The sequence below is a fragment of the Pelobates fuscus genome, chromosome 4, assembly GCF_036172605.1.
Source record: "Pelobates fuscus isolate aPelFus1 chromosome 4, aPelFus1.pri, whole genome shotgun sequence".
Lineage (NCBI taxonomy): Eukaryota > Metazoa > Chordata > Amphibia > Anura > Pelobatidae > Pelobates > Pelobates fuscus.
This window is the reverse complement of record NC_086320.1, coordinates 391,037,543-391,054,546: the sequence shown is the minus strand read 5'-3', so window position 1 is coordinate 391,054,546 and position 17,004 is coordinate 391,037,543. Positions and strand designations below refer to the sequence as shown.

The 17,004-nt window shown below is 35.3% G+C and overlaps 1 protein-coding gene across 4 annotated transcripts in view; it reads right to left on the bottom strand.

Annotated features, from left to right (window-relative positions):
* The window catches only part of AGAP3 (ArfGAP with GTPase domain, ankyrin repeat and PH domain 3), a 255,558-nt gene that overhangs the window by 151,753 nt on the left and 86,801 nt on the right, over positions 1–17,004 (bottom strand). For all 4 annotated transcript variants that reach the window (XM_063452953.1, XM_063452952.1, XM_063452950.1 and 1 more), the window contains exon 3: positions 4,232–4,319. In XM_063452953.1, coding sequence (XP_063309023.1) covers positions 4,232–4,319 — 88 coding nt within the window. The remainder of the gene's footprint in view (positions 1–4,231; positions 4,320–17,004) is intronic.

Sequence of the window (17,004 nt, the reverse complement as noted above, 5' to 3'; positions counted from 1 at the left end):
GAGGGGACAATACCTGCCTGGAAGGAGAGCTGCAGAGGAATAGGCTGAGGGGACAATACCTGCCTGGAAGGAGAGCTGCAGCGGAATAGGCAGAGGGGGCGATACCTGCCTTGAAGGAGAGCTGCAGAGGAATAGGCAGAGGGGACGATACCTGCCTGGAAGGAGAGCTGCAGAGGACTAGGCAGAGGGGACGATACCTGCCTGGAAGGAGAGCTGCAGAGGAATAGGCAGAGGGGACGAAACCTGCCTGGAAGGAGAGCTGCAGAGGAATAGGCAGAGGGGACAATACCTGTCTGGAAGGAAAGCTGGAGAGGAATAGGCAGAGGGGACGATACCTGCCTGGAAGGAGAGCTGCAGAGGAATAGGCTGCGGGGACAATACCTGCCTGGAAGGAAGGCTGCAGAGGAATAGGCAGATGGGACGATACCTGCCTGGAAGGAGAGCTGCAGAAGAATAGGCTGCGGGGACAATACCTGCCTGGAAGGAGAGCTGCAGAGGAATAGACAGAGTGGACGATACCTGCCTGGAATGAAGGCTGCAGAGGAATAGGCAGAGGGGACGATACTTGCCTGGAAGGAAAGCTGCAGAGGAATAGGCTGAGGGGACGATACCTGCCTGGAAGGAGAGCTGCAGAGGAATAGGCAGAGGGAACAATTCCTGCCTGGAAGGAGAGCTGCAGAGGAATAGGCAGAGGGGACAATACCTGCCTGGAAGGAGAGCGGCAGAGGAATAGGCAGAGGGGACGATACCTGCCTGGAAGGAAAGCTGCAGAGGAATAGGCTGAGGGGACGATACCTGACAGGATGGAGAGCTACAGAGGAATAGGCAGGGAGGATGATACCTGCCTGGAAGGAGAGCGGCAGAGGAATAGGCAGAGGGGACGATACCTGCCTGGTTGGAAAGCTGCAGAGGAATAAGCAGAGGGGACGATACCTGCCTGGAAGGTAAACTGCAGCCTGGTCGGGTGGAAAAGCTCCAGAGGGACCTCAGCCAAGCCTCGGCAACTTGTTTCTGGGTCTGGGCTAGGAAGCAGACTGGACGGAGGTACTCTGTTGGAGTACAGGAGCTCCGTCACGCTTGGTAATTGTAAATAATTGGGTGTAAACACTCTCACATGGAATGGAGCCAGTAAGTATAGGCTCCTTTAATGCAAACTTGCAAACTTGTGCCTTTTTAGGTAGCACCCCACCCTCTCTTCTATCTGGAGACTTGTCACTCACTGGTAACACTGCTAACGGAAGAATGTTTCACAGAGAAATGCATTTTGGCAGATTTTGCACAGGCTGGTCTATATTTGATGTACATTTACCTTTTTGATGTTACAATAAATGTAATATCTGTAGCACGGTCGCCAGCAATTTCGTATAACAAGGATCTAGGTATACAGCTGGGGAAGTGACACACCACTAATTGACACAAGGTGCATAACCAATAGGCTCTAAAAAAGGTGAGTGGCCATTTTTTTATTCTATCCATAGTAGCTATAATACTTTGTCAGACCTATTGTGGTATTCCTGTGTTTTTTCTGAGGGACACGTCTCCAGATAGAAGGCACAATACATAGGCTTTATTTTGTGGCTCCATTACATGTGAGTGTGTTTACACCCCATTATTCACATTTACCAAGGATTGCTACCATCTGCACTATTTGTTGTTCTCTCTTTTCTATATTTTATATGCTCCTGTTTTAACATCGCTATTGTATCGCACACTGTAAGGAGGTAAGATAGTCCTTTCCAAATGGAGCTCCACTTCGTATTGTAAGTCTTGCCATTGAAATACATATTGCTATTTATGATTATTTTTACATTTGCCAATTGCACCAGTAACCCTCATTTGTAAGATGTCAATTCTTGTGACAATATTACAAGCATTTTATTTCAGATTAAAATGTCCCATTCCATTTAGCAGCTTAACCCCTTAAGGACCGGTGACGGTTCAGGACCGTCATCGGCATTTTACCGTTGCCGACCGCTGACGGTCCTGAACCGTCACAGCGGTCTTATGTACTTACCCGATCGCCGTCGTTCCCCCGGCGGCGATCGGCGTTGGTCCCGGTGTGGGGAGACTGCCTGCAGCCCAGACAGTATCCCCATGGCGGATTAGGACCCCTGTGGCCATGTGATCGCCCAACAGGGCGACCACATGGTCACAATAGGTGTCCTAGTCTCTGCCTGCAGGGGGACTGTCTGTGCTGACAGGCAGTCTCCCTGCTAGTGTAAAATAAAAAAAAAAATTAAAGTTAATGTTAATTTAAAAATATATATATATATGACATATAGGCATATTATATCTATATAATATATGTCTATATATCATATATATAATGTCATGCCAAGTGTATTTTTATATTAATATGTACATATATTAATATAAAAATACACACGTATATATATATATATATATAATATATATAATAACTATATATATTGTATATATATATATATATTATTATAAAATACAAATAATAAGTAATTTAAATTAAATTACAAAAATGTAAAAATAATAATAAAAATTAAAAAATAATTATATATCTATATGAAATTTTATTCTAATTGTATTTTGATATTAATATATATATATATTTATATCAAAATACACTTAGAACAAAATTGTATATATATCTATGTATATATAAATAAATAATAATAATACAAAATATACATATGTCCATATACAAAATTACATAAATAATTATATAAATATACACGTAGACTTCAAATATATAAATATGTATATATATTTAAATTCTACATGCGTATTTATATAATATTTTTACATAATTAAGTAATTTTATTGATTGCAATTTGAGGGACCTGCCTGCCAACCCAGGCCGAAAGTACAGAGAATTTAATGTGCTAGCACTGTATTTTACCCTGTAACTTTCTATGACACCCTAAAACCTGTACATGGAGGGTACTGTTTTACTCAGGAGACTTTGCTGAACACAAATATTAATGATTCAAAACATTAAAACATATCACAGCCATGATATTGTCAGTGAAAGTGACTTTTTTTGCATTTTTTACACCCAAACAGCACTTCTACTGATGATATAATTGTTGTGATACGCTTTCCTGTTTTGAAACACTAATATTTGTGTTCAGAAAAGTCTCCCGAGTATCACAGTACCCCCCATGTACAGGTTTTATAGCATTTTTGAAAGTTACAGGGTCAAATATATGGGTCACATATTTTTACATTGAAAATGGCCAGGTTGGTTACGTTGCCTTTGAGAGCGTATGGTAGCCCAGGAATGAGAATTACTCCCATGATGGCATACCATTTGCAAAAGAAGACAACCCAAGGTATTGCAAATGGGGTATGTCCAGTCTTTTTTAGTAGCCACTTAGTCACAAACACTAGCCAAAATTAGCGTTCAATTTAGTTTTTTACTTTTTTCACACACAAACAAATATGAACGCTAACTTTGGCCAGTGTTTGTGACTAAGTGGATACCAAAAAACACTGGACATACCCCATATTGAATACCCTGGGTTGTCTACTTTAAAAAAAATATGTACATGTGGGGTGTTTTTCAGAGATTTATGACAGATAACGGTGTTACAATGTCACTATTGATAAATTTAAAAATTGTATGTTTTGAAACCGCTATATCCCACTTGTACTTATTGCCCTATAACTTGCAAAAAAAAGCAAAAAAGCATGTAAACACTGGGTATTTTTAAACTCAGGACAAAATTTTGAATCTATTTAGCAGTTTTTTTCATTCGCTTTTGTAGATGAGTAAATGATTTTTCAAGCAAAAGTCAAAAAACATGTATTTTTTTCAATTTATCATATTTTTTTTATTTTATTTTAATTAAATTACATGAGATTTTATAAATAATGGTATGTAAAGAAAGCCCTTTTTGTCGTGAAAAAAACAATATATAATTTGTATGGGAACAGTAAACGAGAGAGCGGAAAATTACAGCTTAACACAGACACCACAAAAGTGTAAAAAAAGACCTGGTCGAAAATGTACAACATCGCAAAAACAGTCCGGTCCTTAAGGGGTTAAGCAATTTTGAGAACTGAATGGAAATGTGCAGTTAGAAGGTTCTATTTAAGGCAAATATTGATTATTTCTAATTTGTTATCAATGGAGCAGGCACAAATATATCATAACGCTAGCTGCACACACACAATCACTACAGACATGCGCCATGTAACAACAGTAATGCAAAGGTATACACCAAGTCTATAGATATACACTTATTAAAATTACCTTCAGGAGATTCCTCCTGTACATATGTTCCTGTTAAATAGCGATGGACTAGCGCAGACTTCCCGCTGGACAGATTTCCCACAATTCCCTGAAGGAAAAAAAAAAAAAAACACAATAAGATTTTCATAAAGCTCTCTTACAAATGCAACATCTGACAGAAAATATCAGAATAACCACAAAATGGATCAGATATATATGTCAATAAATAATACGGCACGCTATCCGCTATCAGTAAATAATACTGCATGCTATCTTCTATCAGTAAATAATACTGCATGCTATCCGCTATCAGTAAATAATACTGCACGCTATCAGTAAATAATACTGCATGCTATCTTCTATCAGTAAATAATACTGCATGCTATCCGCTATCAGTAAATAATACTGCACGCTATCAGTAAATAATACTGCCTGCTATCAGTAAATAATACTGCCTGCTATCAGTAAATAATACTGCACGCTATCAGTAAATACTGCATGCTATCAGTAAATAATACTGCCCGCTATCAGTAAATAATACTGCCTGCTATCAGTAAATAATACTGCCTGCTATCAGTAAATAATACTGCCTGCTATCAGTAAATAATACTGCATGCTATCAGTAAATAATACTGCCCGCTATCAGTAAATAATACTGCCCGCTATCAGTAAATAATACTGCATGCTATCAGTAAATAATACTGCCTGCTATCAGTAAATAATACTGCCTGCTATCAGTAAATAATACTGCCTGCTATCAGTAAATAATACTGGCTGCTATCAGTAAATAATACTGCCTGCTATCAGTAAATAATACTGCATGCTATCAGTAAATAATAGTGCATGCTATCAGTAAATACTGCATGCTATCAGTAAATAATACTGCCCGCTATCAGTAAATAATACTGCCTGCTATCAGTAAATAATACTGCCTGCTATCAGTAAATAATACTGCCTGCTATCAGTAAATAATACTGCATGCTATCAGTAAATAATACTGCCCGCTATCAGTAAATAATACTGCCCGCTATCAGTAAATAATACTGCATGCTATCAGTAAATAATACTGCCTGCTATCAGTAAATAATACTGCCTGCTATCAGTAAATAATACTGCCTGCTATCAGTAAATAATACTGCCTGCTATCAGTAAATAATACTGCATGCTATCAGTAAATAATACTGCATGCTATCAGTAAATAATACTGCATGCTATCAGTAAATAATACTGCATGCTATCAGTAAATAATACTGCCCGCTATCAGTAAATAATACTGCCCGCTATCAGTAAATAATACTGCCCGCTATCAGTAAATAATACTGCCCGCTATCAGTAAATAATACTGCCTGCTATCAGTAAATAATACTGCCTGCTATCAGTAAATAATACTGCCTGCTATCAGTAAATAATACTGCCTGCTATCAGTAAATAATACTGCCTGCTATCAGTAAATAATACTGCATGCTATCAGTAAATAATAGTGCATGCTATCAGTAAATACTGCATGCTATCAGTAAATACTGCATGCTATCAGTAAATAATACTGCCCGCTATCAGTAAATAATACTGCCTGCTATCAGTAAATAATACTGCATGCTATCAGTAAATAATACTGCCTGCTATCAGTAAATAATACTGCCTGCTATCAGTAAATAATACTGCCTGCTATCAGTAAATAATACTGTGTGCTATCTGCTAACAGTAAATAATACTGCATGCTATCCGTAAATAATACCGCATGCTATCCGTAAATAATACTGCATGCTATCCGTAAATAATACTGCAGGCTATCAGTAAATAATACTGCATGCTATCAGTAAATAATACTGCACACTATCAGTAAATAATACTGCATGCTATCAGTAAATAATACTGCATGCTATCAGTAAATAATACTGCATGCTATCAGTAAATAATACTGCCTGCTATCAGTAAATAATACTGCCTGCTATCAGTAAATAATACTGCCTGCTACCAGTAAATAATACTGCCTGCTATCAGTAAATAATACTGCCTGCTATCAGTAAATAATACTGCCTGCTATCAGTAAATAATACTGCATGCTATCAGTAAATAATACTGCATGCTATCAGTAAATAATACTGCATGCTATCAGTAAATAATACTGCATGCTATCAGTAAATAATACTGCATGCTATCAGTAAATAATACTGCCTGCTATCAGTAAATAATACTGCACGCTATCCGCTATCAGTAAATAATACTGCATGCTATCTTCTATCAGTAAATAATACTGCATGCTATCCGCTATCAGTAAATAATACTGCACGCTATCAGTAAATAATACTGCCTGCTATCAGTAAATAATACTGCATGCTATCAGTAAATAATACTGCCTGCTATCAGTAAATAATACTGCCTGCTATCAGTAAATAATACTGCATGCTATCAGTAAATAATACTGCCTGCTATCAGTAAATAATACTGCCTGCTATCAGTAAATAATACTGCCTGCTATCAGTAAATACTGCATGCTATCAGTAAATAATACTGCACGCTATCAGTAAATAATACTGCCTGCTATCAGTAAATAATACTGCCTGCTATCAGTAAATAATACTGCATGCTATCAGTAAATAATACTGCCTGCTATCAGTAAATAATACTGCATGCTATCAGTAAATAATACTGCCTGCTATCAGTAAATAATACTGCCTGCTATCAGTAAATACTGCATGCTATCAGTAAATAATACTGCACGCTATCAGTAAATAATACTGCCTGCTATCAGTAAATAATACTGCCTGCTATCAGTAAATAATACTGCATGCTATCAGTAAATAATACTGCCTGCTATCAGTAAATAATACTGCATGCTATCAGTAAATAATGCTGCCTGCTATCAGTAAATAATACTGCCTGCTATCAGTAAATAATACTGCACGCTATCAGTAAATAATACTGCCTGCTATCAGTAAATAATACTGCATGCTATCAGTAAATAATACTGCCTGCTATCAGTAAATAATACTGCCTGCTATCAGTAAATAATACTGCATGCTATCAGTAAATAATACTGCCCGCTATCAGTAAATAATACTGCCTGCTATCAGTAAATAATACTGCCTGCTATCAGTAAATAATACTGCATGCTATCAGTAAATAATACTGCATGCTATCAGTAAATAATACTGCCTGCTATCAGTAAATAATACTGCATGCTATCAGTAAATAATACTGCCTGCTATCAGTAAATAATACTGCCTGCTATCAGTAAATAATACTGCCTGCTATCAGTAAATAATACTGCCCGCTATCAGTAAATAATACTGCCTGCTATCAGTAAATAATACTGCATGCTATCAGTAAATAATACTGCATGCTATCAGTAAATAATACTGCACGCTATCAGTAAATAATACTGCCTGCTATCAGTAAATAATACTGCATGCTATCAGTAAATAATACTGCATGCTATCAGTAAATAATACTGCCTGCTATCAGTAAATAATACTGCCTGCTATCAGTAAATAATACTGCCTGCTATCAGTAAATAATACTGCATGCTATCAGTAAATAATACTGCCTGCTATCAGTAAATAATACTGCCTGCTATCAGTAAATAATACTGCCTGCTATCAGTAAATAATACTGCCTGCTATCAGTAAATAATACTGCCTGCTATCAGTAAATAATACTGCCTGCTATCAGTAAATAATACTGCCTGCTATCAGTAAATAATACTGCCTGCTATCAGTAAATAATACTGCCTGCTATCAGTAAATAATACTGCATGCTATCAGTAAATAATACTGCATGCTATCAGTAAATAATACTGCATGCTATCAGTAAATAATACTGCATGCTATCAGTAAATAATACTGCATGCTATCAGTAAATAATACTGCATGCTATCAGTAAATAATACTGCATGCTATCAGTAAATAATACTGCATGCTATCAGTAAATAATACTGCCTGCTATCAGTAAATAATACTGCATGCCATCAGTAAATAATACTGCCTGCTATCAGTAAATAATACTGCACGCTATCAGTAAATAATACTGCCTGCTATCAGTAAATAATACTGCCTGCTATCAGTAAATAATACTGCCCGCTATCAGTAAATAATACTGCCTGCTATCAGTAAATAATACTGCCTGCTATCAGTAAATAATACTGCATGCCATCAGTAAATAATACTGCATGCTATCAGTAAATAATACTGCACGCTATCAGTAAATAATACTGCCTGCTATCAGTAAATAATACTGCCTGCTATCAGTAAATAATACTGCCTGCTATCAGTAAATAATACTGCCTGCTATCAGTAAATAATACTGCATGCTATCAGTAAATAATACTGCCTGCTATCAGTAAATAATACTGCCTGCTATCAGTAAATAATACTGCATGCTATCAGTAAATAATACTGCCTGCTATCAGTAAATAATACTGCCTGCTATCAGTAAATAATACTGCCTGCTATCAGTAAATAATACTGCATGCTATCAGTAAATAATACTGCATGCTATCAGTAAATAATACTGCATGCTATCAGTAAATAATACTGCATGCTATCAGTAAATAATACTGCATGCTATCAGTAAATAATACTGCATGCTATCAGTAAATAATACTGCATGCTATCAGTAAATAATACTGCATGCTATCAGTAAATAATACTGCCTGCTATCAGTAAATAATACTGCATGCCATCAGTAAATAATACTGCCTGCTATCAGTAAATAATACTGCACGCTATCAGTAAATAATACTGCCTGCTATCAGTAAATAATACTGCCTGCTATCAGTAAATAATACTGCCCGCTATCAGTAAATAATACTGCCTGCTATCAGTAAATAATACTGCCTGCTATCAGTAAATAATACTGCATGCCATCAGTAAATAATACTGCATGCTATCAGTAAATAATACTGCACGCTATCAGTAAATAATACTGCCTGCTATCAGTAAATAATACTGCCTGCTATCAGTAAATAATACTGCCTGCTATCAGTAAATAATACTGCCTGCTATCAGTAAATAATACTGCATGCTATCAGTAAATAATACTGCATGCTATCAGTAAATAATACTGCCTGCTATCAGTAAATAATACTGCCTGCTATCAGTAAATAATACTGCATGCTATCAGTAAATAATACTGCATGCTATCAGTAAATAATACTACATGCTATCAGTAAATAATACTGCATGCTATCAGTAAATAATACTGCATGCTATCAGTAAATAATACTGCCTGCTATCAGTAAATAATACTGCACGCTATCAGTAAATAATACTGCCTGCTATCAGTAAATAATACTGCATGCTATCAGTAAATAATACTGATTGCTATCCGCTATCAGTAAATAATACTGCACGCTATCAGTAAATAATACTGCCTGCTATCAGTAAATAATACTGCATGCTATCAGTAAATAATACTGATTGCTATCAGTAAATAATACTGATTGCTATCAGTAAATAATACTGCATGCTATCAGTAAATAATACTGCCTGCTATCAGTAAATAATACTGCACGCTATCAGTAAATAATACTGCATGCTATCCGCTATCAGTAAATAATACTGCACGCTATCAGTAAATAATACTGCCTGCTATCAGTAAATAATACTGCACGCTATCAGTAAATAATACTGCCTGCTATCAGTAAATAATACTGCCTGCTATCAGTAAATAATACTGCCTGCTATCAGTAAATAATACTGCCTGCTATCAGTAAATAATACTGCACGCTATCAGTAAATAATACTGCATGCTATCAGTAGATAATACTGCCTGCTATCAGTAAATAATACTGCCAGCTATCAGTAAATACTGCCTGCTATCAGTAAATACTGCCTGCTATCAGTAAATAATACTGCCTGCTATCAGTAAATAATACTGCATGCTATCAGTAAATAATACTGCATGCTATCAGTAAATAATACTGCCTGCTATCAGTAAATAATACTGCACGCTATCAGTAAATAATACTGCATGCTATCCGCTATCAGTAAATAATACTGCACGCTATCAGTAAATAATACTGCCTGCTATCAGTAAATAATACTGCATGCTATCCGCTATCAGTAAATAATACTGCACGCTATCAGTAAATAATACTGCCTGCTATCAGTAAATAATACTGCACGCTATCAGTAAATAATACTGCCTGCTATCAGTAAATAATACTGCCTGCTATCAGTAAATAATACTGCATGCTATCAGTAAATAATACTGCCTGCTATCAGTAAATAATACTGCACGCTATCCGCTATCAGTAAATAATACTGCATGCTATCAGTAAATAATACTGCACGCTATCAGTAAATAATACTGCCTGCTATCAGTAAATAATACTGCATGCTATCAGTAAATAATACTGCCTGCTATCAGTAAATAATACTGCATGCTATCAGTAAATAATACTGCCTGCTATCAGTAAATAATACTGCATGCTATCAGTAAATAATACTGCCTGCTATCAGTAAATAATACTGCATGCTATCAGTAAATAATACTGCATGCTATCAGTAAATAATACTGCATGCTATCAGTAAATAATACTGCATGCTATCAGTAAATAATACTGCCTGCTATCAGTAAATAATACTGCCTGCTATCCGTTATCAGTAAATAATACTGCCTGCTATCCGCTATCAGTAAATAATACTGCATGCTATCAGTAAATAATACTGCATGCTATCAGTAAATAATACTGCATGCTATCAGTAAATAATACTGCCTGCTATCAGTAAATAATACTGCACGCTATCCGCTATCAGTAAATAATACTGCCTGCTATCAGTAAATAATACTGCCTGCTATCAGTAAATAATACTGGCTGCTATCAGTAAATAATACTGCCTGCTATCAGTAAATAATACTGCATGCTATCAGTAAATAATAGTGCATGCTATCAGTAAATACTGCATGCTATCAGTAAATAATACTGCCCGCTATCAGTAAATAATACTGCCTGCTATCAGTAAATAATACTGCCTGCTATCAGTAAATAATACTGCCTGCTATCAGTAAATAATACTGCATGCTATCAGTAAATAATACTGCCCGCTATCAGTAAATAATACTGCCCGCTATCAGTAAATAATACTGCATGCTATCAGTAAATAATACTGCCTGCTATCAGTAAATAATACTGCCTGCTATCAGTAAATAATACTGCCTGCTATCAGTAAATAATACTGCCTGCTATCAGTAAATAATACTGCATGCTATCAGTAAATAATACTGCATGCTATCAGTAAATAATACTGCATGCTATCAGTAAATAATACTGCATGCTATCAGTAAATAATACTGCCCGCTATCAGTAAATAATACTGCCCGCTATCAGTAAATAATACTGCCCGCTATCAGTAAATAATACTGCCCGCTATCAGTAAATAATACTGCCTGCTATCAGTAAATAATACTGCCTGCTATCAGTAAATAATACTGCCTGCTATCAGTAAATAATACTGCCTGCTATCAGTAAATAATACTGCCTGCTATCAGTAAATAATACTGCATGCTATCAGTAAATAATAGTGCATGCTATCAGTAAATACTGCATGCTATCAGTAAATACTGCATGCTATCAGTAAATAATACTGCCCGCTATCAGTAAATAATACTGCACGCTATCCGCTATCAGTAAATAATACTGCACGCTATCCGCTATCAGTAAATAATACTGCACGCTATCAGTAAATAATACTGCCTGCTATCAGTAAATAATACTGCCTGCTATCAGTAAATAATACTGCCTGCTATCAGTAAATAATACCGCATGCTATCAGTAAATAATACTGCATGCTATCAGTAAATAATAGTGCTTGCTATCAGTAAATAATAGTGCATGCTATCAGTAATTAATAGTGCATGCTATCAGTAAATACTGCCTGCTATCAGTAAATAATACTGCCTGCTATCAGTAAATAATACTGCCTGCTATCAGTAAATAATACTGCCTGCTATCAGTAAATAATACTGCCTGCTATCAGTAAATAATACTGCCTGCTATCAGTAAATAATACTGCATGCTATCAGTAAATAATACTGCATGCTATCAGTAAATAATACTGCACGCTATCCGCTATCAGTAAATAATACTGCCTGCTATCAGTAAATAATACAGCATGCTATCAGTAAATAATACTGCCTGCTATCAGTAAATAATACTGCCTGCTATCAGTAAATAATACTGCCTGCTATCAGTAAATAATACTGCCTGCTATCAGTAAATAATACTGCCTGCTATCAGTAAATAATACTGCCTGCTATCAGTAAATAATACTGCCTGCTATCAGTAAATAATACTGCCTGCTATCAGTAAATAATACTGCATGCTATCAGTAAATAATACTGCATGCTATCAGTAAATAATACTGCATGCTATCAGTAAATAATACTGCACGCTATCCGCTATCAGTAAATAATACTGCCTGCTATCAGTAAATAATACTGCCTGCTATCAGTAAATAATACTGCCTGCTATCAGTAAATAATACTGCCTGCTATCAGTAAATAATACTGCCTGCTATCAGTAAATAATACTGCCTGCTATCAGTAAATAATACTGCCTGCTATCAGTAAATAATACTGCCTGCTATCAGTAAATAATACTGCCTGCTATCAGTAAATAATACTGCCTGCTATCAGTAAATAATACTGCATGCTATCAGTAAATAATACTGCATGCTATCAGTAAATAATACTGCATGCTATCAGTAAATAATACTGCATGCTATCAGTAAATAATACTGCCTGCTATCAGTAAATAATACTGCCTGCTATCAGTAAATAATACTGCACGCTATCCGCTATCAGTAAATAATAATGCATGCTATCAGTAAATAATACTGCATGCTATCAGTAAATAATACTGCATGCTATCAGTAAATAATACTGCATGCTATCAGTAAATAATACTGCATGCTATCAGTAAATAATACTGCCTGCTATCCGCTATCAGTAAATAATACTGCACGCTATCCGCTATCAGTAAATAATACTGCACGCTATCCGCTATCAGTAAATAATACTGCACGCTATCAGTAAATAATACTGCCTGCTATCAGTAAATAATACTGCCTGCTATCAGTAAATAATACTGCATGCTATCAGTAAATAATACTGCATGCTATCAGTAAATAATAGTGCTTGCTATCAGTAAATAATAGTGCATGCTATCAGTAATTAATAGTGCATGCTATCAGTAAATACTGCCTGCTATCAGTAAATAATACTGCCTGCTATCAGTAAATAATACTGCCTGCTATCAGTAAATAATACTGCCTGCTATCAGTAAATAATACTGCCTGCTATCAGTAAATAATACTGCATGCTATCAGTAAATAATACTGCATGCTATCAGTAAATAATACTGCATGCTATCAGTAAATAATACTGCATGCTATCAGTAAATACTGCATGCTATCAGTAAATAATACTGCCCGCTATCAGTAAATAATACTGCCTGCTATCAGTAAATAATACTGCATGCTATCAGTAAATAATACTGCCTGCTATCAGTAAATAATACTGCCTGCTATCAGTAAATAATACTGCATGCTATCAGAAAATAATACTGCATGCTATCAGAAAATAATACTGCATGCTATCCGTAAATAATACTGCAAGCTATCCGTAAATAATACTGCACGCTATCAGTAAATAATACTGCACGCTATCAGTAAATAATACTGCACGCTATCAGTAAATAATACTGCAAGCTATCCGCTATCAGTAAATAATACTGCATGCTATCAATAAATAATACTGCATGCTATCAGCAAATAATACTGCATGCTATCCGCTATCAGTAAATAATACTGCATGCTATCCGCTATCAGTAAATAATACTGCACGCTATCAGTAAATAATATTGCACGCTATCAGTAAATAATACTGCATGCCATCAGTAAATAATACTGCATGATATCTGCTATCAGTAAATAATACTGCATGCTATCTGCTATACTGTAATACTATTTATTGATAGTAGATTGCGCAGAGTATTAGAGAGACTCTGTAATACTATTTAATGATAGCGGATAGCGCAGAGTATTAGAGAGACACTGTAATACTATTTATTGATAGCGGATAGCTCAGAGTATTAGAGCGACACTAATACTATTTATTGATAGCGGATAGCGCAGAGTATTAGAGCGACACTAATACTATTTATTGATAGCACAGAGTATTAGAGAGACGCTGTAATACTATTTATCGATAGTGGATAGCACAGAGTATTAGAGACACACTTTAATACTATTTATTGATAGCGGATAGTACAGAGTATTAGAGAGACACTGTAATACTATTTATTGATAGTGGATAGTGCAGAGTATTAGATAGACACTGTAATACTATTTATTGATAGTGGATAGTGCAGCGTATTAGATAGACACTGCGCAATCCACTATCAATAAATAGTATTACAGTGTCTCTCTAATACTCTGCGCTATCAATAAATAGTATTAGTGTCTCTCTAATACTCTGCGCTATCCGCCATCAATAAATAATATTACAGTGTCTCTCTAATACTCTGCACTATCCACTATCAATAAATAGTATTACAGTGTCTCTCTAATACTCTGCACTATCCGCTATCAATGAATAGTATTACAGTGTCTCTCTAATACTCTGCGCTATCAATAAATAGTATCAGTGTCTCTCTAATACTCTGCGCTATCCGCTGTCAATAAATAGTATTACAGTGTCTCTCTAATACTCTGCGCTATCCGCTATCTATAAATAATATTACAGTGTCTCTCTAATACTCTGCGCAATCCACTATCAATAAATAGTATCAGTGTCTCTCTAATACTCTGCGCTATCAATAAATAGTATCAGTGTCTCTCTAATACTCTGCGCTATCCGCTATCAATAAATAATATTACAGTGTCTCTCTAATACTCTGTGCTATCAATAAATAGTATTACAGTGTCTCTCTAATACTCTGTGCTATCCACTATCAATAAATAGTATTACTGTGTCTCTCTAATACTCTGTGCTATCAATAAATTGTATTACAGTGTCTCTCTAGTACTCTGTGCTATCCACTATCAATAAATAGTATTACTGTGTCTCTCTGATACTCTGCACTATCCACTATCAATAAATAGTATTACAGTGTATCTCTAATACTCTCCACTATCAATAAATTGTATTACAGTGTCTCTCTAATACTCTATGCTATCCACTGTCAATAAATAGTATTACAGTGTCTTTCTAATACTCTGCGCTATCTGCTATCAATACATAGTATTACAGTGTCTCTCTAATATTCTGTGCTATCCACTATCAATAAATAGTATTACAGTGTCTCTCTAATACTCTGTGCTATCCACTATCAATAAATAGTATTACAGCGTCTATCTAATACTCTATGCTATCCACTATCAATAAATAGTATTACAGTGTCTCTCTGATACTCTGCACTATCCACTATCAATAAATAGTATTACAGTGTATCTCTAATACTCTGCACTATCCACTATCAATAAATTGTATTACAGTGTCTCTCTAGTACTCTGTGCTATCCACTATCAATAAATAGTATTACAGTGTCTCTCTAATACTCTGTACTATCCACTATCAATAGATAGTATTACAGTGTCTCTCTAATACTCTATGCTATCCACTATCAATAAATAGTATTACAGTGTCTATCTAATACTCTGCGCTATCCGCTATCAATACATAGTATTACAGTGTCTCTCTAATATTCTGCACTATCCACTATCAATAAATAATATTACAGTGTCTCTCTAATACTCTGCGCAATCCACTATCAATAAATAGTATTACAGAGTATTAGAGAGACACTGTAATATTATTTATTGATAGCGGATAGTGCAGAGTATTAGAGAGACACTGTAATACTATTTATTAATAGTGGATAGCGCAGAGTATTAGATAGACACTGTAATACGATTTATTGATAGTGGATAGCACAGAGTATTAGAGAGACACTGTAATACTATTTATTGATAGTGGATAGCATAGAGTATTAGAGAGACACTGTAATACTATTTATTGATAGTGGATAGCATAGAGTATTAGAGAGACACTGTAATACTATTTATTGATAGTGGATAGCACAGAGTATTAGAGAGACACTGTAATACTATTTATTGATAGCGGATAGTGCAGAGTATTAGAGAGACACTGTAATACTATTTATTGATAGTGGATAGCACAGAGTATTAGAGAGACACCGTAATACTATTTATTGATAGTGGATAGCACAGAGTATTAGAGAGACACTGTAATACTATTTATTGATAGCGGATAGCACAGAGTATTAGAGAGACACTAATACTATTTATTGATAGCGCAGAGTATTAGAGAGACGCTGTAATACTATTTATTGATAGCGTATAGTACAGAGTATTAGAGAGACACTGTAATACTATTTATTGATAGTGGATTGCGCAGAGTATTAGAGAGACACTGTAATACTATTTATTGATAGCGCAGAGTATTAGAGAGACACTAATACTATTCATTGATAGCGGATAGCGCAGAGTATTAGAGAGAAACTAATACTATTTATTGATAGTGGATAGCGCAGAGTATTAGAGAGACACTAATACTATTTATTGATAGCGGATAGCGCAGAGTATTAGAGAGACACTGTAATACTATTTATTGATTGTGGATAGCACAGAGTATTAGAGAGACACTAATACTATTTATTGATAGCGCAAAGTATTAGAGAGACACTGTAATACTATTTATTGATAGTGGATAGCACAGAGTATTAGAGAGACACTGTAATACTATTTATTGATAGTGGATAGTGCAGAGTA